This window comes from Cricetulus griseus, chromosome 9 (genome assembly GCF_003668045.3).
Source record: "Cricetulus griseus strain 17A/GY chromosome 9, alternate assembly CriGri-PICRH-1.0, whole genome shotgun sequence".
NCBI classification, from domain to species: domain Eukaryota; kingdom Metazoa; phylum Chordata; class Mammalia; order Rodentia; family Cricetidae; genus Cricetulus; species Cricetulus griseus.
The window spans coordinates 15,219,873-15,245,233 of record NC_048602.1 but is presented as its reverse complement, the minus strand read 5'-3'; the positions used below and the strand labels follow the sequence as shown (position 1 = coordinate 15,245,233).

The window sequence follows — 25,361 nt, the reverse complement described above, 5'->3', positions numbered from 1 at the left end:
ATACGTTACTTGGCCTTTTTCCTTTGCTGTTCTTAATATTCCTTTTTTAATCTTTATGTATGGTGTTTTAATTATTATGTGGCAAGGAGACTTTCTTTGGCCCAGCCTATTTGGTGTTCTGTAAGCTTCTTGTACTTTTATACACATATCCTTCTTCAGGTTCAGAAATGTTTCTTCTGTGATTTTGTTTAATATGTTTTATTCATGTTTGATCTGGGCTTCTTTGCCTTTTTCTATACCTATTACTCTGAGGTTTGGTCTTTTCACGGAGTACCATATTTCATGGATATTTTGTGTTATGGATTTGTTGGATTTAAGGTTTTCATTGGTCGATGAAACTTATTCCTCTGGTTTATATTCAACACCTGAAACTCTGTCTTCCATCACTTGTATTTTGATGTTTATGCTTGCATCTGTAGTTGCTGATCATTTACTCATGTTTTCTATTTCCAGCATTCCCTCAGTTTGTGTTTTCCTTATTTTGTCTATATCAGGTTTCCAGTTTTAAACTGTTTGAATTTTTTTCCTTCATCAGTTTGATTGTTTTTTCTTGACATTCCTTGCTTGCTTTAAGAGATTTGTTGATTTTTTTGCATTTTTAGTTTGTTTTTTCTTCCATTTACATAAGGGATTTTCTCATATCTTCTTTCAGGGTCTCTTATTATTTCCATGAGGTTGTTTGTGAGGTCATTCACTTCTATTTCATCTTTTTGGGATGTTCATGGATTGTTGGTGTAGAGTCTCTAGAATCTAGCTATATCATATAAGTCTGTCTGTTGTTGCATGTATTCTTATACTATTGCCTTCCCATCACTTCTTTTAGTGGGTTCAGAAGTTATCTCTTCCTATCCTGTTGGGCATGGGTTCTAGGCTCTATCCTTCCCACCCCCTTTCTACCATTGTTTCGTGTGGCAAGACCACAATGGTGGCCCATGAAGCTGGCTGCTTTGTACTGCCTCCAGGTCCTAATGGGGGATTCAGAGCCAGGAAGGGTCTAGTGGTAGAACGTCATTGGATGCAAAGGGGGGAGGTGGGCTAGAACAGCCCCTGAGACTTACCTCTCTACCAGATTGTGGAACGGCAGTACTGGAATCCCTTTGATGGAATCTTAATACATATTTGATACTTCATGTCTCTGAGAATTAACTTTTTTCTTATAGAAAAAAGAACAAAGCCTTCCTTCAGCACCTCAGTTTGTAGAACTAGCTAGGTTTTCCCAAGAAGCTATATGTTGCAAAGGAGATCTGCTGTGATCTACCCAGAAATTTTACATGCATTTCCCTTCAAAGTTCTTATGATTACAAGCACTTATGGAAGAAAAATATGGACAGAAAAAAATGAGTTCATTTTTACACTCCTGAAAACTCTTTCTGGGATAGGCAAATTGTCTCCACATGTTGTCGTGAGATACATTACATTTGGTTACTTTCCACAGGAATAGGGTATGTGTTTTCATTATCATTATTGTTGGATATTTCTGATTCAACCTTTGAACAATGATGCTCTACCTCATTAAGGCTGCACCCCATTGATACAGTTCTTCATGTTGCGCTAACACCCAAACATAAAATTTTTTTATTGAATCATCGTGACTCTTATTTTGATACCTTTTAAATTGTAATATAATTACCTTATTTACAAGATATCAGATCTATGACTATTTTGTCAGGTCTAGTACCCTGCCAGGCCAGTGGTGTTGACCACAACATCTAGAGAACCATCACATTAAATATAGAGTTAAATACTTAGCAAAAATATGCGTCATAAATTAAATCTTTATTTATTTTTGAGTGTGTTTGATAAGTTTTGTTGTCATGTAGACAAGTGTGGCTTTGAATGAACGGGGTAACAGAGAAAGACTGAACTTCTGAATCTGCTGCCCTCACACCCAGTTGTAGTCCTTGTAGAACTGGAAGATGCCGCCAGGGAATCTCATTGTTATCATTTTTATTCTGCCCTCTCACACTCATAAGTACAGGTCTTGACACCCAACATCATGATAGGAACTTATTTGGAAGCATAAGGAATATTGTGGTTCTCATCCCAAATTCTGTAATCCCATAAAGGCTAGAATCTCTAAAGATTAATAAGAGTAACCTATGCCCTCAGCCAAAATCTAGGAATCTTAAATGTTCAAATCTGGAGAGTCTGAAGCCATGAAATATAATTTCAGTAGAAAAAGAAAACCTGGAGAACATGCCATATGAAGAGGGATAAGAAAGACAAATTCTGGGCAAGGGATCATCCATAAGGTGTGCCAACAAAAATCTTCGATGTGAAAATGTGGGACTTCTGTTGATATCCATTTTATTTGATAGAATTCTGAACAGTATATAGCCCTATTTCATAAATGGACTTTGGGATCCAATTCCTTGTGGAGGTCCTCTCTCTCAGACTATGCCATCCCACAAATAATACAATATTCCTAGATGATCCCTGATGGAAGGCCTCACCATCCTGGGGTCTGGATGAGGGGTGGGACAGTGGTGTCAATGGAGAGCTTAGGAGGATGAGAGGGAGAGGGAAATAAGATTGACGTGTAAAATAATATAGCTTCTATAAATAACATATACATTAAGAAAAATAAATTGAAGCCTCCTGGTGACTTGCTCTAAGGCTTCACCAAGTACCAGGTACACTAAGGAATATCATGATTCATCCTCAAAAACTGTACAGGACACTTGAACACTGCTCAGTCTCCACAAGGAAATCACCAAGTCACAATAGATCCCAACAAATCACTCAGCCAAAGCAAACAATCCTGTTTCATAAAATAGCTGTTATTCCCTTTTTATTTCCTTATGATAGTTTCTGGAGTTTATCCATGAAAAAAATTTTTGCTATTGCCATCAAATTCTCATTTCCTTGGGACAGCATTTATATAGCTACCAAAACTCCCTTAATTTCTAGGGGTCCTTTGATTAGAACTATAAAGATTGTGATGGGACAATAATGGAATTGATGAGGTGGCTGCTCAGAATTACTTTTATCAACTGAAGCTTTTATTTTCTAAGGCAAATTCCTCTCTACTCATATGATGCACATTAGTGAACTTTAAGCAGTAAGCACCTGTAGGATGCAACATGACTGAGAAGGCAATTCCCTTAAATACAAGCCTAAGACATGGGTTTGAAACCACAGCATGTTAGCAAAAGTCACTGGGAAAGGCAGGTCAATGTCAGTAACACCAGTAATGAATGAAGCTGGAGACTAGACAATGTTTAGAAGCTGCTGGGTCTGACAGATTGGTATATAAAGCCAATTTTTCAATGTAAAACTCAAGAAGTGATAACTAAGTCCTGTATTGTCTACTGAATATATGAATCTAAGGCAAAAAACAAAAATTCACACAATCACTCATACACACAAAGGAAATGAAAAATATTACTAAAGAAGGCTTTTTTGGTCATTTTTTTTTTACTTTTTTGAATTGAATTACAAACAAGATTGAATTACATGACAATCCCAGTTCCCAACTTCCTCAGTTCCTCTCCCACCACCCTGCAACTAAAACCCTACCTATCACATATCCTTTCTTCTAATCTACACCTTACTCAACCTTTCTGTTCCCTCATGACCTCTGCATTCTTTCTTTTCTTCCTTTCTCATTCTCATAGCTCCCTTCCCCTAAAGAGGCCTCTTCATTGCATTTCCATTAATTTATTTCATACACACCAGACAAAAACTGCATATCACTTTTGGCATTAGAAACATAGTAGTGATGATCAAATGACACATCTTTACAGGCACATGACAATGGAATGTGACAGCAGATGGAGTAATCCTGAAGGGACATGTCACATATACAATGGCTTCTTGCTGCTAAGAGGCTACATGTTTCTTCATGTGCAGAAAGGACACTCAGCATGTAGTCCACCCAGCCTATGCCAAGGAACATACACAGTTCATTCTGATTGGTGGCAATTCCTCCTGTGCCAGTGGTATGTGGATGATTGGGGGAAGCTTTCATTAAACGAGGAGCAGGTGTAAGGCGTCTATCCTGTGAGAAACATGAGCTAGCAGATTATTTTTATATCTGAATGGCCGTCCATATATATGACATGTGGAAGGCATCTTTTGCTTGTGTGTGAAAGAATTTCATGTTTGAGGCATCACAGAATTCCTTTTGACACCTGGTACAGAAAAATGCCTTCTCCCTCTTGAGTCTTCTCTAGTGGGCTAAAAGCGTAGAGGGATATTTTAAGGTTCTGGGGAATTCCACACATTTGTATGTCTTAGACTCTCTGTGGATTCTCTCTTGGTTGCCATCACACGTGAAGTTATCCTTATGGATCAGGCAGTCTTCAGTCTGTTCTGTCCTGGAGATATTCTCTGGTTATACCTCCTCCACCAGGACACCTACAGAAGAAGATGCCTTCTATGACTCTTCTTGGTACATTGAGGTGACTTGAATTGATTTTCTGTAATCCTGAGATATTGCATCAGAAACACACCCTTACTCAGGCTCAGAACCATTGTCTTTTGGGATTAAAAAAAATGGAGTCTTTATCATTTACAGGACACTTACCACCACCATTTAATTACTAACATTCAAGGGATTGTTGTAGCCATCTTCAATGTCTTCATGTCATGTGGAAACAAAACAGTGTATGATACTGTGCCCAAGACAGGGTCCCCAAGCAACACCACTCCTCTTTGCTAAGTGATGCTCACCTGTTATCAATAAAAAGTCTTGGGGGATCTGCAAGTGTTTTTCTTGCATTCTCTTGTGTTGATGATGTTGCAGATTGCTATTCATTGTTGTTGACGTCTTTTAAGGATATATTCTCAAAAATGAGGGCTTTCTGTCCCTGCATGTACTCAGGAAACTGTAAGCAGAGTCAGATTACAATTATCAGTGAATCTGCCCTCCAATCAATTGCATGGGATCACTGAACTATGGGTTAGCTTTTTGTCTAGCTCTCATTTCTAATGATCTTATCTTTGTATTCACAGGATATGTTCCCTTAATTAACTACTAAATATATATTCATAAGTTTTGCATCTCTGTTGCTAAGGAAAAAGTAATATTTCTGTCATGTCTTTCTGCAACATTATCTTCTGCATCAGTATATTGAGAGAGGAAACATAATATTGGTCCAGACTGGAAAATAGGATTTTTCTACTTCCAATAAGGCCTCTCATTGTTCCAAGGATTTTCCCTCATTGCACCCAAGATATGGCTGCTATCACAAAGCTGTTATCTCAGTAAAAGCATACCAAGGCTTGATATGATTTGCACAATGGCAATTAGACATGTATATATGGAATGTTTGAAAAATTTCACCACATTGCTATTTCTGTCAATGACTGGGAGTTATGAAAACATACATATTAAAATATGACCAGATTTAATTACATCTATATTAAATATTTGTTTTCAAATTTTGCATTGCAGCTCTCTTATTCATCAAGAAAATTCTTATTGGTGTATGTTGAATATGAATTTGAGAGTCTTATTTCAACGGAAGAAATAATATTCACAAATATTGTTTTTTTGGTTATATAGACAGTGTATCTTAGAATGGGTGCCTTGTAGCCTAGTCTGTTCACAAACTCACTAATTATTTGAGAATGACTTGGAACTACAATTCTAAAACTTCCTTATCCCCAGTGCTAGGGTCCCAAAGATGCCTCACTACATCAAGCATCCTTTTTCTTTGCTTTTTTTTGTTTGTTGTTTTGATGGTGTTGCTCTTCTCTTTTTAAACCCCCCCTCCCCGTGCCAATGTAGCCCTGGATGTGCTAGAACTGATGGATAGTCCATGTTGACCTAACAGTGACATAAACTGGACTCTCAAATCTTAATGTTGCATTTAAAAACATTTGCTATAAGGAGTGAATTTCTCCAAATGCTCAATTTTGTATTTTCAATTGTGTCCCCTGAAATTTATACATTGATATCTTTTCCCCTAACATTGAGGTCTTATGTTAAAATAATCTTAATCACAACAGAAAAGACAGACTCCAAATTCCATCACATCCAAGACTACTAGAAGCTCAGTGATTAAAATTTCTGAATTCTAAAGTCTTCAAAATAAACATCCAAAAAATTTGAATGCTGAAGCCTCAAGCTGAAAAGCTGCCATGAGAGAAAAAAATGTCATGTGAAAGGGAAAGAAATCCTAATATATCAAATGGATTATCCAAAATCACAATGTTTTAATATTGAGTAAAAAGAAAATTAATGAAATGGCCTGGCTTTGTTGGCTCATGCCTAGAGGCAGGATTATATAAGTGACTGGAACACTAGCTGGTCTACAGAGGGAGTTCCTGGACATCTGGGGCTGTTACACAGAAAAAAAAAATAACAACCAAACAGAAGCCTGATTTGTCTGCATTGATACTCATTACATTTGATGATAATCTGGATTTTAATAAACTACAGTAATGTTGGTCAAAAGAATGATTCCTATGAATATTTTTGTTTTCATGACTATAATAAACCGACTCCTGGCCTGGTGTGTTGGCTCAGGCCTTTAATGCCAGCACTTGGGTTGCAGAGGCAAATGAATCTTACTGAGTTCCAGGCCAGTCTGGTTTACAAGGAGAGTTCCAGTATGGGCAAAACTGTTACACAGCAGAAACCATGTCTGGAGAAACAACAAAACAAAACAAAACAAAATCAATGAAAAAAAAAACATACCTCTGTGTGTCCCAGTATTTACTCCTTTTCTGAGAATTGCATGGGTTACAATTCAGGGTAGCCCTGGAATGGTTGCAAAAAGCCTGTGAGTTTATATCCCTTGCATACACCTTAAATTCCAACACTAAGTAAACACAGGCTGGTGGATCTCTGATTTGGGGCCAGCCTGAGCCACAGAGATACAAAGTCTCTCAAAACAACACTAATTAGGAAAGGAAACAAAAGGAATGTTTGAAGTAGTATGGTAGCCTTACAATCCCAGTATAAGGTCACCCACAATTAGTGAGTTTGGGAAAAAAATTGGCTACAGGAAGACATGTTGCAAAAACAAAAACAAAGATAAAAACAAATAAGCAAAGTGAAATAAAAGTAAAGAAGGACAAAGAAGAGAAAATCAAAAAAAACCTTTCCTTTGACCACACAGCTTTAATTCCCACCCAGATCACAGTCTTCACATTATGTCTATAAACCTCATGTTTTCACAAAAGAAAATACATGGTGCACTCTCTGCCAACAGAGACGGCCTGCTTCAGCCTCTGCCTTTTCTATTTTATACATCAGACACCTCCTGGGTGCATCCTGTCCTCTGTCTCATTTTATTGCCAATGGATCACAACATTGAAGAAAACTGATTTGACCTCTCTTAGCAGCTATCAGTCATAAGTAGCTCCTTGATTGAAGGTGGAAATTTACCCATTTTGATCAAAAGTACATTGATTATGCAAAGAAGAAGGAAAGAATGAACACATGGAAGAAGGAAAGAGTGAGGAAATGAAGAAAAGATAATATTTTTACCACCATAAGGTATAACTAATTACAATTGGGATCTTGTAGAATTAATTAGGTTTTCACAGGAAGGAATAAATTCCATTCTCCCACTAGTTGTAAAGACTCTGCCGTTCTTCCTAAAAGTCTTTTCAAGTCTCATTTCTAATCTCTCTTGTTCAGGCCAACTGTTCCTGTGGGTTTCTCCAACCTGGTACAGACCTTTTCATTCTTCATTCCTCCCTCTCTTCATAAAACCCCCATCTTATCTATGGTGTTGGGAGTTATATGTTAGCAAATGGTCTCAGCGAGGAGACCTTCAACCTTGATTTTGGTACCATTATTAACAGGCATTATAATAGTTCTATGTAAAAATGATACCCCAAAGTCACAAATAGCACATCAATTATTCTTAGAGAGACTAGATCTACACTCTTAAGTTTATTTTTTAATTCAGATATCTCACTTTTAGTCTTTCTTCCATTTCTCTTTTCACAAAAAGCACAATTTTCCTCATTTTTGTTTGTATGGAGCTGGATACCATTTTAACTTCGCTGAATTAATTCTGAGCCTCACATCTAATGCATTCTCTGTGAGCTTTCTCAGCATATTACAGAAATTATCACTTGATCTTCCAGCTCCAAAATATCTGAGGGATTTATCCTCTTTTTGTTGTTTCTTTTGGCATAATAGTGCTTTTCAGAAAATTCTTAGCTTAGCCAAGATCTGGAAATGCACTATACCCTACTCTTTCTTCAAGAAGCTCCAGGTTTTACACCCAACATTTTTTCATCTGTAGGTAATTGATCTGTGTACCAGTTCATTTGTAGGATACATTTCATTCTTACACAAGTAGATATCAAGTTTCCCCAAAGCCACTTGTTGAAGATGTTCTTTGTTTGGGTATACCTGAAAAACTCAGGTGGTTGTGTGTCATCTTCTATGAGGGATCTCAGCACAGTTCACTGAGTTATCTGTCTGCTTTTGTACCAGCACAATGCTACTGTTACCAGGATGTCTCTGTAGCATAATTTGAAATTTGGTATAGTGATACTTCTTGCAGAGCTTTTATCATTCAGTGTTGTTTTTGGCTATTTCTAGTCTTTGGTATTAATAAGTAAAATTTATCATTGTTATTTCAACTTCTGTGGAGAATTATGTTGGACTTTTGATGGATATTACATGGAATCCATGTGTTGTTTTCAGCAGGATAGTTATATTTACAATCTTAATCCTACCAATCCAAGAGTATGGGAAGTCTTCCCAATTTTGATATTTATTCAATTTCTTTCAGTTTCCATTCTCAAGTCTTTCAATTGCTTAGTAAGATTTATTCCAAGGTGTTTTTGGAGTTTGTTAAGAATGGAATTGCTTCCCCATTTTTTCTTGGAGTGTTTGTTGTTTGTTACAGGAAGGCCACTTGTTTTCTGTGTTAAATTTGTATTCTAAATCTTGTGATAATGATGGGAAGGAAAGAGGAGGGAAGAGGAATCAAACTGAGGAAGTATAAAGAATCCACGTTGAAACCTAGGAGGCCACACATTTACTATCCACACGAATTACTAATGCATGAAATGGAGTACAATCTAGATCAAAAAAATGAATAACCAGTGCATAGTAAGATGTATCATTTTTTTAGAAAATATGGCATGAAGAATGGTGGACAGAGACTAGACACTACAATTCCATACTTGTCTATTAAGTCAGTTGTTCTTTAGATTTTACTGACATTTTCAAGGATGTTTGGGGATTTGAAAAGGCTCTCCCCTTGTCCTATACTCCTCAGCATCATGGTTTTATCCAAGTACCCATGAAAGTCAAAAGAGTTCCATGGATCTTCTGAGCTATCTGTTCATCCACCAAGTGGGTGCTGGGAACTCTCCAGGGTCCTCACAGAGCAATAGCTAAAATGATTTAATTTTAAAGTTCATTTAAATTAGAAGCAATGTTGTTCTACATATCAATCCCAGTTACATCTCCCTCTGGCAGTGGAACCAGTATTTATCCCTATTGAAGGAATGGACTTTGCATGCCTGTTCCCCGTGGATCGATGCTCTCTCAGCCTAGATAAATGGTGAAAGTTCTAGGTCATGTTCCAAATTATGTGACCGGCTTTAATGATCCCCATGGAAGGGCTCACCCTCCCTGGGGAGGGGATAGTGGTGGAAATGGGGGGAGGTGGTGGGAAGGTGGGAAGCATGAAAGGGAGAGGGAACTGGGATTGATACATAAAATAAGATTGTTTGTAATTTAAATACATTTTAAAAAGTAGATATATTTTGGATGCTGGCTCTCTCCTTCTACCATGTGGGACCACGGAATGAACTCTCATCACTGGGCTTGGAAGAAAACCTTTTACATGCTGAGTAAACTTGCTGGCACCCCTTATTTTAGTTTCTGTGTATTTGTAATTGATTATTGTAGTTACAACAGCAAGGTGGAATCATACAGCAGTAGAACTGCTCATAACACTTAACCCACAACTGTTGTAGTTATTAACTATGTCCTAGAAATTTCAAACTTCTTTTTCAAAGATAAATGCTATAATATTATATCAATATCCTGTTGTCTTCATATGATTCATTGTTGTTGGACATATGGGGTAATTGCACCATGCAGCTGTATTTTTAATGATAGGATTGGGACACCATTCGAGTCACATAACATCAACTAAAAATTTGTCCTGCCTGTATTATGTGCTTGTACAATTTTGGCACAGAACTTGTGAGAGTAGCCAAACAATGAAAGCTCAAATTTGAGACCCACACCAAAAAACGGTGCCCATGACCAACAAGACTACCTGGATAACCATGAAATTGATTCTACATAGCCCCGAGATTAGGATTATTACCTAGTCCTTTTGTCATCAGTGAGGCTGGCTCCAGCAGCTTTTTGGAGCAGAGGCAGACACACAGAGCCTAACATTAGGTAGAGAGAAATCCCAGATTGGTGGACTCTAATGGGTTCCTCTCCTCAGAGAACAGGAAGCACAAGAGGTGGAAGGTAAATAGTGGGAGACAAAGGAGTCAATGACACTCGAAGAGCAAGGCCTGAGGAATTAACTAAGCATGGATTGTGGGGGCTCACAGAGACTGAAACAAGACTTGCAAAGCACATTTCTTTCTGGATTACCCAACAAATGCTGATTGCATTGCTGTCCACCCATGGTGTCCCCAACACGTATTTCATACCATTGTCCCTCACAGAAAAAATCTTTTCAATATTCATATAAATTACTCACTACAGAATATGTTTCATAATTAATTCTCCCCTCTGCAATGAATATGTTTGTCAAATGGACATGAATGTGAACAGTATTTTTACTGTGCCTGTTGACTTGGAAGGAGGTAGCCATAGACTTCATTCAGGAGGAGTGGGGTTCCATGGCTCCTGATCAGGGACATTAATGCGGAGATAGCATTTTGAAGAACTACACCAACCTCCTCTCCATGTGGTGATATATTTTTCACAAAAAGCCTCCCAGTTCTATCCTGCTGATTTCTAAACTCTGTAAATATGTCGATGGCGTTTCAAACCTGCCTGGTCCTGCTGCATTTTAGCCTTAACTCAACTCGAATCCAGTTTTATAGAAAAACAGGCGATGGACAAAAGTGTCCAGGCCAGGCTGGTGAAAGGCACAGAAACAGCTGACCTGAAACATGGGGAGCTCTTGGTCCCCAGACTGATAGCTGGAATACCAGCATGGGACTGATCCAGACCCTAGGAATGTATGTTTTAGGGAGGAGACCTCAGAAATCTATGGCACCTCCTGTAGTATTTCAGTACTTATCCTTAGCATTGGTGTGGATTTTGAGGGCCCAATCCACATCTAGGTATACTCCCTGAACCAAGACAAATCGGGGTAGTCCTAGGGCCTACCCCAAAGGATATGATAGACTGTGATGACACCCTATGGAAGGGCTCACCCTCCCTAGTGAGCAGAAAGGATATGTGATAAGTAGGGTTTTAGTTTTGGGTGGATGGGAGGGGAGGGGGGGAGGGAGTGGGAACTGGGATTGACATGTAAAACAATCTTGTTTCTAACTCAAATAAGCAAAAAAGAACAATTTAAAAACATGAGGAAAGAAATTGACCATATGTTCAAGGTACTCTGCCTTAAAGATTGAGATTGTGTCTCAAAATAGCCCCGCCCCCTACATTAAGTTTTGTAGGAAAAATTCTTTTAAATATATTGAGTAACATGGTAACATGATGAGACAAAACTATAAAGAGGTCGAGGGAGAGAGAGACATAGCTATGTTCTCCAAATAATTTAGGATCCACGTAGCAAAATATTTCTGCCATGAGGACAAGCCTCCAGATGAACAGGGCTTAAGGGAGAGTGTACAGCCTATCTTGGACTATTCTACCTAAGGTGGCAAAACTTATGTCTCTGAGTCTGAGGAGAGGGAGGGATAATAGCTACAATTAAGCCCTGGATTTCAATGTTACTGTCTGTGAATCCTGACAAATTAAAGAGTCATGCTATTTTTTTCTGAGTGGTAGGTCAGTGTGACATTCCAAGGCTGGGATTAACTCTAATTTTTCATGATTCTATCTTATTGGTTACTGAAGAAATGATTTGTGATGCCTGAAAATATTACTCCCATTTGTTCAAAGTTGTTCCTCTGGAAGGAGATGATTATTAAGTGAGAACAGAGAGCAATGGAGAGAGAAAGCTATGTGTAGAGAGAGATGAATGAAAGAGAGAAAAGGAGACATCTGCAGAGAAATCCGGAGACATGTGCACAGAGACCTGAGAAAGGGAAGTGATGGAGTGTGGTTTAGGCGAGATGTAGCTGATGTGTAGGAAAAGTTCAAGAGAGGAGAAAAGTGTGGAAGATGTAATAAATGAAAGAAAAGTATAACGTGATGTAGCTAAGCGTGAAGAGAGATGTAACAGATGTAGGTGTATAAAGGCGAGACATGTATGTCCGACAGATAGATGTGAGGACAGAGATGGGGCTGTGTGGTGAAAGCTGCAACTGTGTGGTGACTTGTAACTGTGTGGAGACAAGAAATGTTAAGCTGTATTCAAAAGAGATGTGACTGCGTGTGGGGATCCATGGCTATTCGGGAGAGAGATATCTGTATATTTGGAAAGACAGGCAGTGGTATGTAAACCATGTAGCTGTTGAGAGACAGAGAGATTTTGCAGATTGAGATTTTTCAGATGAAGTTTTTTTTTTTTTTAAGTTTCCATCAGAAAATGTGTGTTTCCTTATTTTCGCCTCAGGTAGAAAAGTCTAGCCCTAGATGCCTTTGTGGATGTTTTCAAATACCCTGGAGGTGGACTTGGACCAGCCTCTCTGTACGGCCACTGGTATTCAGCTAATTTCATTTGGTTGCTCTATATGCCACAGAATAACCAGATTGCACAGTGGGAAGAGGGTTTCAATCGGATCTGCAGCCAACTCCTCTGGCCCTCTGAAATCTTCTTGAAATATTTACTTTCCTTTGATTATCTTCTTCCTGAGAAAGTACTGGGATATTTGTTTCAAGTCGCCTAAGATGACCTTTGGCTTCTGTATGTGTCAGAAACTCCAATTTGTAAGGATACTTTACAACAAGAAGGATATCTACCTAATAGCGGGAAGTATAGTAAGCTACCTAGAAAATTAAAGAAGAAGCATGTTGGAGGGCAGGGGGGACAAAATGATTCATAAGAAATTTCCCCGGTGGTGATGGTGCATGCCTTTATCCCAGCATTTGGCAGGCAGAGGCAGACTGATCTCTGTGAGTTCCAGGGCAGCCTGGTCTACAGATTGTGTTCCAGAACAGCCATAGATATACAGAGAAACTCTTGTTACATCTCTCTCTCTCTCTCTCTCTCGCCTCTCCTTCCCCCTCTCCCTTCTCTTCCATTCCTCTCTTTCTCTCTCTCACTCTCTTTCCAAACTCCCCTGACACACACACACAAAATTTTCAACTAATAATCTAAGCAACAGAGGAGAGGCTACCATAAAAGCCCTCCCCCGATATTGAGATTGATGACTGACTTACATGCCGTCAAATAGCCTTCATGCAGAAGCTGATGGAAGTAGAAGCTGACACACACAGCTAAATTCTTAACTGAACTGGAATCTAGGGGCAGAGAAGGAGGAGACATGAGCAAATCGGTCAAGATCAGGCTGGTGAAACCCTCAGAAACAGCTGACCTGAACAAGTGTGAGGTCTTGGTCCCCAGACTGATAGCTGGGAAACCAGCACGGGAGTGATCCAGACCCCATGAATCTGGGTGTCAGTGAGGAGATCCTCGAAATCTATGGGCTCCCTTGTAGTAGATGAGTACTTATCCCTAGCATATGAGTGGACTTTGGGAGCCCATTCCACATAGAGGGATACTCCCTGAGCCTTGACACTTGGGGGAGGACCTAGGCCCTATTCCAAAGGATATGAGAGACTCTAAAGACCTCCTATGTCAGGCCTCACCATCCCTGGGGAGCAGAAAGGGTATGGGATGGGCACGGTGTTAGGGGGGTAGGGATAGGAGCAGAGGGGAGGGAGAGGGAAGTGTGATGGAAAGGTAACACAATCTTGTTTCTAACTTAAACAAAAAGGAAATTTCTCATTAATTTATCATCCCCAAATTTTTCAAATATTAATAGTCCCCTAAACATGCAAGGTGCCAATATCAAAACCAAAAATGAGAAAGCTACGATCATGTGTCTCAGTTTTGGTGGATTTGGTTAAGCAGCTGTGATGGCTTTATGACTATTGCAGTTGCCTTCAAATATGCCTGAACCAGTACTGTGCAAGCTGGTATAGGAAAAATTCTATAAGTTGACTTTTCTAGAGTAATCATGTAACAGGCTTCAGTTCTATAGGATAAAATTGATTTTTTCCTGGATATACAAATCATAGGGCAGAATGAATGAAATGAAGAACTTTCTATTTTAGACATAGACTTTGTATTTTATCCATGAATAAAGTGCACTCTGTTCATTAAAATGAATTATATTTCTGTCAAATTTAAAAAGTGAGATGAAAAATTGACATCTATATGCACAAAGTATGAGATCACCAATTGAAGAAACAACCATTTCTGGGTTAGATGAGTCATTTTCCAGTTTTGAAAACTACTTTCAGCTTATTTGCTTGTCTGGTGACTGCTTTGGTATTGACTAGAACATATTCTAAGAAAAGGTAAAATTGCTAATGCTTATTCTTCATATCTACCTATAAAATTTTATTAGGGAAATGCTACTCTCAGACTCATTAGTATTTATTAATCAAGCAAATTTCTTTCTAAATGAGAAATTGTAAATATAATTCATTTCAAACAGTCAAGCAACACATTTCTTTCTGAATATTGACTATGGGACCACTGATTTCCTGTCCACTATTTTCCAGTGCCAGAAATAAGTGGCATGGATTTACAATAGAGAGAATAGGGCCAGGTGGTGCTGTTGAATGTCTTTAATCCCAGAACCTGAGAGGAAGAAGCAGGTGGATCTCTGTGAGTTCGAAACCAGCCTGATCTACAAGAGCTAGCTCCAGGACAGCCTCCAAAGCCACAGAGAAATCCTGTCTCAAAAAAGAAAGAATGGATAAAATATACACATATCTAAAATGGACTCAAAGATAAGGTGGAATCAAGTGTTCTTAACTCTCTGAAAGGAAATAGCCACACTCCAGAATCTCTGTGTCTATAATACCAGCATTTAAGGTAGCCTCTCCTCTGTTGCTTAGATTGTAAGAAGAATTTACTAACAAGTATGGCCCATTTTTGAGATTGAACCAACCTAATCTTTCATCATTCAATTCACTAGTCATTTGAAGGAAATGTTATGGCTGGACACCAGAGAAATCTAATCTTACCTTTTCCTTGAGAAAAATGCCTCAAATTTGAAAATACAGTGAGAATAGTTACTTTAGAGAACAGTAGCTGCATGTAAGGATATCACCATAAGAGAGAAGACACATAGAAAAATGAGCTAACACAAATTCCAGTGATCCCATGCCATCATTGGGAGGGCTACTTTTCTCTAATCTCCAGATTCAATGATTATGATCATCTTTCTTTGTGCACAGTTTCATGTCTCCATGCAAGGAGAGGAAGGACTATTTCCTGGGCACATGTCATTAAAAGAGGTCATCAATCTTCTAAAAGAAATGAAATCCTCAATAACATCAACACAGGAGAATAAAAGGACAACATTGCAGAGCCCACTAAACAAGTTATTGCCAACAGGTGAGTGTCAAGAAGTGGTACAGAGGAGTGAAGTTGGGTGGGAACCACTTCTTGGGCACTCTTTCATAGAATGTCTTATTTCAACAGGACATGAAGACAGTGGAGACGGCTACAACAATCCACTTAATCTCAGTAAAGTAAATACCAGTGATAGGAGTCCTGGAAATGAGATGGACTCACTTGTAATTATTGAAAACGATAATTGTCCCGAGACTGAGGAGAGAGGTGATTTTGAAGGAGTCTCTCAGGATTTTAGATGTTCCAGGCACCATCAAGTTTCTCTGAGTGGATCTTCTTCTGTAAGTGTCCCCAAAGAAAAGGACCAACCAGAGGTTGTGGTTCCTGTGGAGCAACCACAACCAGGGATTATCACCAGAGCAGAGAAGGCTGGAGACTCTCAGAATTTTGAGACACACCACACATGTGAGAGACAACAAGAGAGAAGCAGGAGAGTGCCAAAGACATACCAATGTGTGGAATGTCTCAGAACTTTCAGATATCCCTCTCAGGTTTTAGCCCACAAGAGGAGACACAGGAAGGAGAGGTCCTTTTGTGTAAAAGGTGTCATAACTCCTTCTTTAACCAATCAGACCTGAAAGTCCATTCGGTGATAGACCAGGCATTCAAACCTTTCACCTGTAATACATGTGGAAGGTCATTTAGCCATAAAACTAATCTGTTAGCTCATGAAAGAATCCATACAGGAGAGAAGCCCTACACCTGCTCCAAATGTAACTGTAACTTCCAACAGTCGTCCACATATCACCGGCATATGAGGCATTGCCACAAATCAGACTATACTATGGACCTTCTTCAGCAGAGATTTGCTGTGCTACAGAATTGATGTGCTATCTTCACATGAAGAATCATATAGCCTCTAAACAACTGGAAGCCATTGAAAATGTGGCTTGTAACTCCTGGATCTCTCCATCTATTGTCATATTTCTTGTCATTTCTTAGCATAGAAGATGAGACATTTGTCAGTTCCCTAACATATTTCTAGCACCAGAAGTATCCTATAATTTTTGCCTGGCATATTCAAACTAAATAAAATAGAACAATGCCTCTTTTGTATATTTTGCATTCTCTCTTTTTTTGTGTGTGGGGTGTGTGTGTAATTATCTGAATTTTGTGTATTTTGCCTTAGATTCATATCATGAGGGAAAACACAGGATTTAGTATTAAGTTCTTGAGTTTTACATTTAAAAATTGTCATTATACACCAATCTGTCTGACCCCACAGATAACAAACATACTCTGGTATCCATTTCTTTCTGTACAGGTGTCAATGACAGTGGTTGGACATTCCATGTGACTTCTATCATGCTGTGGTTTCAAACCTAAGTACTAGGCTTGCATTTAAGGGCATTACCCTCTCAGCCATCCTCCCTCCTCCAGGTGCTTACTGCTTAAAGAACACCAATGTGCCACAAAAGATTAGACAGATTTCTGCATAGTATAAAATCTTCAGTTGACCAAAGTCATTCAGGGGAACCACCTCATCAGGTCCATAGCTGTCCCACTGCAATCTTCATAGGTCTCATCATATGACACCTAGAACATAGCGAGGAGTGGGAGCTGTATGGATGTTGGCCTCACTTTATGAAGTCTATGCTAAAGGAAAATCCAAAATGATGACCCCACTAGGAACCTAAGCAGTAGTGGATTGGCTACCTTAAATGTCTTTCCCCTATATTAAGAATGATGACTGCCTTAAATACCATCCTAGAACCTTCATTCAGTAGCTGATGGTAGCAGAAGCAGAGAAAAACAGCTAAGCACTGAGCCAAATTCCTGGAATCCAGCTACAGAGACAGAGGAGAGTCGAATAAAGGGATAAAAACCACACTGGGAAAACCCATAGACACCTATGACCTGAGAATGTGGTAACTGACAACCAACAGAGGATGAAACCAGGACCCTCCAAACATGGGTGTGAGCTAGGAGCATTGGGAAATCTATGCGACCTCTGGCATTGGAACCAGGATGTATCCCTAATGCACCAGTAGACTTCCGGAGCCCATTTCCCATGGGGGGATACTTTCTTAGCCAAGATACCCGGGAGAGGGCATAGGCCCTGTCCCAAAAGACTTCACATATTTTGATGACCCTTCATGGAAGGCCTTACCCTCTCTGGGGAGTAGATGGCGGTTTGGATGCGGCATCTGTGGGGAGGATGGTAGGAAGGGAGAGAGAGGAAACTGGGATTGAAATGTAAAATAATACCATTTCTAATCTAAATAATATTTATTTAAAAAATGTTATCAATCTAGTCCATACTAATATGACAATGAGGTGAGAAACCTTTAACTCTCCCTATTTGCATCTTGCATTTCTGTAACCTCATATCCATGGCAGGAATCAATAATCTCTGAAAATCTACCAACCTAGAAAAAAATTCAAGAAAAAATTTAGGAAATTTGAAATATTCTATATTAAATTGAAATGTGAATTAACAGTATGCACTTCATTAAAAGAATCAAGATAGTCAATATAGGATGCATTTGAAACTCAGTGTATTATCACATACTATATATTTGAACAATATATACCTTGTTCATATAGTATATATTTGAACAAATGAATTCAAGGAGAACTGGTAAGAAAAGGTACTCATATTTAGATGGATTATGCAAACAATCATATTTTCCACACAAAAAAACTTGGGTGGTTGGAATTGAAGTGTCTTCATTAACAACAAGTATTAAATTGGATGCAGGATTATCATCTTTAGGTTTGAGTACATAGCATTTGACAGTGAATCCAAAAGATGAAATTTACTGTTCAAAATAAGCTTGAGAGACAATGCAAAATTGTGAATAGTGGAAATAGATATTGACATATGGCTTCAGTCTCCTACTGCACCATGGCTGTAAGAGGTCTATCATATGTGCCCAGCATCAGAAATACTTTCAGCTGTAGCTACCACTCAGATTCCACCCACTCTTTCAAATACAGGTGTCAGTTTTGTTTTAAGTAATGATCAGACTCAATTTAAAATGCCTGTGCAAAATGTAAAGCAGGTGCTGAAATCAATAACCTACATTGAAGATATAACCACCATCTGCTGGAATAATAGATTCCCCGAACACAGGAAAAGGAATAAGTAACTGTCACTCTGTAATAGTTCATGGTTTTTCTTTTCTGTTTTGGAACAAGTCTCAAACTGAAGACATTATTAAGCTGTTTACCAGTCTCTGAGTGTGGTAGCATGGAATGAAGGTGCTTTTGCCTTACTCGCAGAATAGTATCAGGAAGGTAAAACTTTAAGATAAACTTCTTGAAAGGATCCGTAAAGAAGGGGACTTACAGATGGCTTGCTCTAAGGTAAATGTATGCACAAGGATGTAACAGGTTCACAGTAAACTGAGAAATGCTTCATTTAAAAAGCTCAGTATTCACTGTAGCTCCTCATTGTGTGAAATCTGTTTTTGGGTTTCATTATATTTTTGAAAGACATTCTGTATTAACACTCTCATTTCTATGCTATATCTTGTTTTCCACTCTTCCTTGCCTCTTATTTTCTTGTATGACTTGTCTATATCAATGCATGCTCTGAAAGATTTATAACATTTCTGACATGAGAGATGAATATTGATACTCAATTCCTTCTGAGGACAACTTCAGATGTTATTTATCACTGAGAAAAGGCACAGATTTCATGAGGATTTTAGATGTTGGTCACACTGATCTCTGTTAAAAAGTCACAACTACAATCATTTTAATATATAACATTTCAAAATTGCAGATTGATTACTGATAACACACCAAATTCTTTAAATAATCTTTCCTTTGGGTCATATATGGTCTCAAACCATCATCACAAGGGGAATCAATTTTGCTTTCAGAGTCTGTTGACTTTCAAGGACGTGGCCATCAATTTCTCCAAGGAGGAATGGGAATGCCTGCATACTTCTCAGAAGGATTTGTACAGAGATGTCATGTTGGAGAATTATAGCAACCTGGTTTCTGTAGGTGAGAATCAATCATTTTCTGATTGCAGCTTAGGCCGAGGAATGTCTATCAACTTTTATTAGTATTGTGAATTGTTTTCTAAGAATCAATCACAGTGGCCAATTATTCCCAAATGTAGGTGAGTGTAATCTTTACTGCAACTTGTCTTAAATCATTTTAAATGGTCTTTTAATTTATCTATTAGTTATCTCAATCAAATATGGTGGTTTGTTTTGTATTCATTCTGTAGCAATAATCTGTGAATGCAGTTTGAATCCAACAGTTTTATAATTGTAATTGTGTAATGGAAGGGAAGTTGAAGGTATAAAAAATTAAAACAACACCTGTCAAATATGTACTCATAACAATTCGCTTATGAGTCTCTCCCTATGTTCCTTTAAGTTCAGTGAGTACACAACTGTGTTACAACCCAACTCTTTTCCACATTATGTAAAGAAATTATCACACATCTCTTTTAATTCATAGGCCTTTTTGAATCAAAACCAGAGCTGGTCACCTGCCTTGAAGAAAACAAAGAACCCTGGATGGTGAATATAGATGAAGCCGAAGGCCTGGGACAAGGTAAGTTGAAAGGAATCAATGGTTCATGTGTGGAACACAAAACAAGAAACAAAAAACAACTGCAGTGGGATTATCCCTGCTCCTTGCTAGAAGTGGAGGCCTAGTATTTCTTTTAGAATTGCATACTAGGATCCAGCACACTAAAGATTTTACATGGTTTTCCTTCATTTCATCAGAATAGTGATTGGATAAATTTTAGTATGCCTATACCAATTTGGAAATGTATGTGTGGTTTTATTTTGTGTTGCAACATATGCCAGATTTTTCTGATGTGTGTCAGTGATAAATGGATTACTTTTTTTAGTGTCCTTCCATAGTTTTGGATCTTTTTACAATATATCTGGTTCAGGTTATTTATATTTTTTACCTTCTTGTGTATCATCGATTTATTACTATAATGCATTGTCATGATTCCCCATCCCATTTTTTCTATCAAAAAATTATCAGAAAATTCATAAAAATAGAAGAAGTTAAAAAGCTGAAAATTGGGTTTGCCTTCTACTGAAAGCTAGGAACCATACTTATGTCCTTTTCAAAGATTTATGACTTTGGAATTACTTTTAATGAACAAGCTAAGATTTTGGTTGTGGGTTTTGGCCTTGCTGTCACAGACTTGATAATTGTGTGTTGGTTGGTCCTATACTGCTTGAAAACTTGTGTTTCACTAGAATCTTTTAATATTTATTTCCTTTATCTTCTCTCTGAATCAAATTATTCCATTTTCATAGGTGCCTGCACCCTGATGGGAGGGTTAAGATAAATAATCCCAGATAGGGCTTAGTTCTCCTTAATCTCAATATTAAGCTTCTCTAGTGAAGGATGACTGAGGCACAAATCTGTGGGTATAACAATATTGTATTGAATCAGCACTATATTCTTTAAATGGAATAATAATAATAAATTTTTATCTAGGACCAATGGCCATTTTGGTGTCAGTTTCTTGGCTCTAATAATAGTGTCAGATATGGGTTTCAACAATGGAGGAGGCAGTATGACAGTCAAATACTCATTAGTTATTGCCCACACATCCCTGCCACTTGGTACATATCTTCTAGGCCAGTCTAAATATGTGGTTACATGGTCCATAACATGGACAATTGATGACTGTCCTCTCCTTGTGTAGCAGATATAGTACTTTCAAATAGTATGAATGTATTTCAATTGGGTTGAAGTATCCAGTGGAGTACAAATTTTATATCTCCCCATTCAATCTTTTCAGTATTCTGGCATCATCTTTGGGTTCTTGGTGGTAAGTAATTGCAAGGACAATACCCTCTGTGTTTGGGGAGCAATAAAAGGAAATCATGTAAGCAATTACCTATACCAGACTTTTTATTTGTTGTCAAATGATTTCAAGTTTGGGTATTGTCTGCACTGTGAAGACATGTTTCTTTGTCTGGTCTTGGTACTTCTAGAAAGTTTTCTCTCCATCATATATGTCCCTACCATCACTTAGAAATAAGTAGCTTAGTATCTATATTTTTTGGTCATGGGCTTAGGCTTCTTATTTGCTAGGGTTGTTATAAATTATCCCATTTTTATTAATCTGTAGATATGACTTACATAGGTAATGTCCCGAGTCCTAACTCCCTGGTGGCTACATGTCATTTCTTTACTTTGTCTTAATTCTCCCTACCTGTTTTTTGGAATTCCCTCATAGATAAATTCTGCCTATCCACTGTCCAAAATAAAAATTTTATTCATCAGTCAATATGAAATGTATATATTGCTGGGTCTTGAACTACCTCAATTCCCATTTTTCTGATTAAATGCCATACTGATTTCCAAAGTGACTGTACAAGGTTGCACTCCCTGCAGCAAAAGATGAACATTCCCCTTACCTTACATCCTCTCCAGCATAAGTTTCCCTAGCATTTTTGATTTTAGCCATTCTGACAGGTGCAAGATGGTATTTCAGAGTTGTTTTGATTTGCATTTCCCTGATGGCTAAGGATGCTGAGAAATTCTTGAGTGCCTTTTGGCCATTTTAGATTCCACTACTGAGAATTCTCTATTTAGTTCTGTACTTGACTTTTTAATATCTATCATTTGGTGTTTTGGTGACTACCTTCTTGCTTTTGTTGTTTATTTTGTAAATCAGCCTTTTGTCAAATGTTGGGTTGTTGGAGATCTTTTCCAATTCTCTGCACTGCTGAGTTATTTGTTGCCTCACTGTGTCCTTTGCCATACAGAAATATCTCAGTCTCAAGATGTCCCCCAGTTGTTGCTTGTTGATTTCAGTGTGTGTGCTACTGGTGTTACATTAAGGAAATGGTCTTCTCTATCATTCTTTCAATTCCCACCTTATTTTCTAAGTGGTTAAGTGTAAAGGGATTTATATTAAGTCTTTTGTCCATTTGGACCTGTGTATTCTGCATGGTGATAAATGTGGACCTATCTGCAATCTTCTACCTGTAACCATCCAGTTATGCTACCTGTCAAAGTTTTTTCCATTGTATAAATTTAGCTTCTTGGTCAAAAATCAATTGTCTGTAGGTGTGTGGATTAATAACAGGTATTTTCAATTAGATTACATTGGACAACCTATCTTTTCTTGTGCCAATACCAAGTGTTGTAATTACTATAGCTCTAAAGTACAGGTTGAAGTCATGGTTAGTGATGACTTCAGGAGTTCCTTTATTGTACAGGATTGTTTTTGCTATCCGGTTTTTTGCCACATATATTTGAATGCTGTTCTTTCAATGTGTGTGAAGATTTGTTAATGGATTTGGATGGAGATTTCATTGAATCTATAGATAGCTTTTTGTATGATTGCCATATTTACTATGTCAATCCTAGCTATCCATGAGCATTGGAGTTCTTTCCATTTTCTGGTGTATTTTTAAATTTCTTTTTCCTAAGTCTCAAAGTTCTTGTCATGCATGTCTTTGACTTGACTGGTTAGACTTACCCAACATATTTTATTTGTTTGTGGCTATTGTAAAGTGTGACGCTTCTCTGATTTCTCTCTCAGCCTATTTATCATCTATATGTATCAGGTTCTGAGATCACAGAGGAGAGCAGTTGCCTCATGGTCGTATGGCTATGGACAATCTATATATAGTAGGGCTGCTGATTTTTATTGATTTCATCTTTTATCCTGCCACTTTTCTGAAGGTGTTTACCAGATATTTGAATTCCCTGATAGAATTTTCCATGTGACTTATATATCATATAAGTCATATCATCTGAAAATACTGAAAGTTTGACTTCTTCTTTTCCAATTTGTTACCAATTGATCTTTGGTTGTCTTATTACTCTAGCAAGAACTTCAAGTACAACATTGAAGACATGTGGAAAGAGTTGACAATTTTGCCTTGTTCCTAATTTTAGAGGAATCATTTTGAGTTTCTCTTCATTTTCTTTGATGTTGGCTGTTGGCTTGCGGTATATTGCCTTTATCCTGATTTCATATGTTCCTGTTATCCCTGTTCCCTCCACGACCTTTATCATACAGGGGAGTTGGATTTTGTTGAAGGATTTTTCAGCATCTAGTGGGATGACCATGTGTTTTTTCTTTTTTCTTTTGTTTATATGATGGGTTATCTTGATGGATAATAGTATGCTGAATCATCCCTGCATCTCTGGGATGAAGAGTATTTGATCATGGTAGATGATTTTTAATGTGTCCCTGGATTGGATTTGTGCATATTTTATTGAATATTTTTGTGTCGATGTCCATGAGTGAGGTATGTCTGAAGTTCTCTTCATAGTTATGTCTTTGTGTGGTTTGAGTTCCAAGTTATTTGTAGCTTTTTAAAAAGGGGTGGTGATGACTCCTCTGCTTAGCTCTTCCTTGCATCTCTGGTAGAATTCTGCATAGAAAACATGTGGCCCTCAAATGATATTTTTGGTTTAGAGATTTTGATGATTGCTTCTATTGCATTATGGGTTATAGGTCTACTTAAATTGTTTATCTGTTGTTGATTTAATTTGGTAAGTGGTATCTATCCTGAAAATTGTCCATTTATTTAAATTTTCCAATTTTGTTTAGTATAGGTTTTCAAAGTATGACCTGATTATTCTCTGGAATCATTATTTTCTAGGATCAAGGTGGCTTCATCCAAGAGTTGTTGTAGGATTGAACATGAGTAAAGCAATTCACAAATGATTCAAGAGAACAGAATATAAGAGAGGGAGCACATGATCATTTATTTAGATGCAGAAAAGGCTTGTTCCCAAATAATATATCCATTCAAGGTAAAAATTATGGAGTAGGAGGAAAATATCTATATATAATAGAATAAGATTTTAGCATGCAACTTTCCAAAATAATCATTATAAATGGAGATTTCTCAAAAATATTCCCCTATAATTGAGAAAATATAGGACACTCACTCTCTACATACCTGTCTGTTTTCTGCTTGAAGTCTTAGTTATCAGTCTAAGATAAGAATTTCAAGGGATACAGATAGCCCAGAGAAATGTCAAAGTATTCTCATTGAACATAATACTTATTTATATAAGTATCATTAAGTGATGATTTTTCTGCATGGTACTAAAGTTACTGCTAGTCTCTCTTTTGTATTTTGTTTTGGTTCAGTATTGTCATCTTAACAGTCAATGCATCCTTAATGTGTCATATACTTTTATGGTGTAATATTGCAGGAACATACAAGTTAACATATATTCTTGATGAAATTTCATACAACCTTGATGCTTTTTGCATCTGAATCCTTCAGTTTTGTACTGAGAATCTACACAGCACAAGTGAAGAATGCTGCCAAATTTCTATTTCCCAATTGATCATGTCCATGTCTGTCAAATCCATAATCCATAAAAATAATAATTTCAGCAAGAAAATTACCCTGTGCCATGGGTAATGTTCATTAATGCTTGTTTAATGTAACCTGATGAGATCTGAAATGATATGATTACCAATTAAGCTGGAATAAATTTCTTTTTTGCTCTTTTTATTTTATTTAGAAAATATTATTTTACATGTCAATCCCTGGTCGCTCTCGCTTCCCTCCCCCTTCCCCCCACAACTAACACCCTAACTATCCCGTAACATTTCTGATCCCCAGGGTGGGTAAGGCCTTCCATAGGGGTTTTCAAGGTCTGTCTTATTCTTTGGGATAGGGCCTAGTGCAACCACCTTGTGTCTAGGCTCACTGTTATCCCTCCATGTGGGATGGGCTCCCAAAGTCCATTTCCTCTGCTAGGGATAAGTATTGATCCACTACAAGCGGTCCCATAGATTTCTAAGGTTTCCTCATT

The 25,361-nt window shown here is 37.8% G+C and overlaps 1 protein-coding gene across 1 annotated transcript in view; it reads left to right on the top strand.

Annotated features, from left to right (window-relative positions):
* The first annotated feature begins 15,457 nt into the window (after nt 1-15,457).
* Nucleotides 15,458-25,361, top strand: part of LOC118239324 (zinc finger protein 2 homolog) — a 198,993-nt gene continuing 189,089 nt past the window's right edge. The window contains 3 exon segments of the mRNA XM_035449133.1: nt 15,458-15,605; nt 15,693-15,904; nt 19,472-19,580. Of these exon segments, the coding sequence (XP_035305024.1) occupies nt 15,458-15,605; nt 15,693-15,904; nt 19,472-19,580 (469 nt within the window).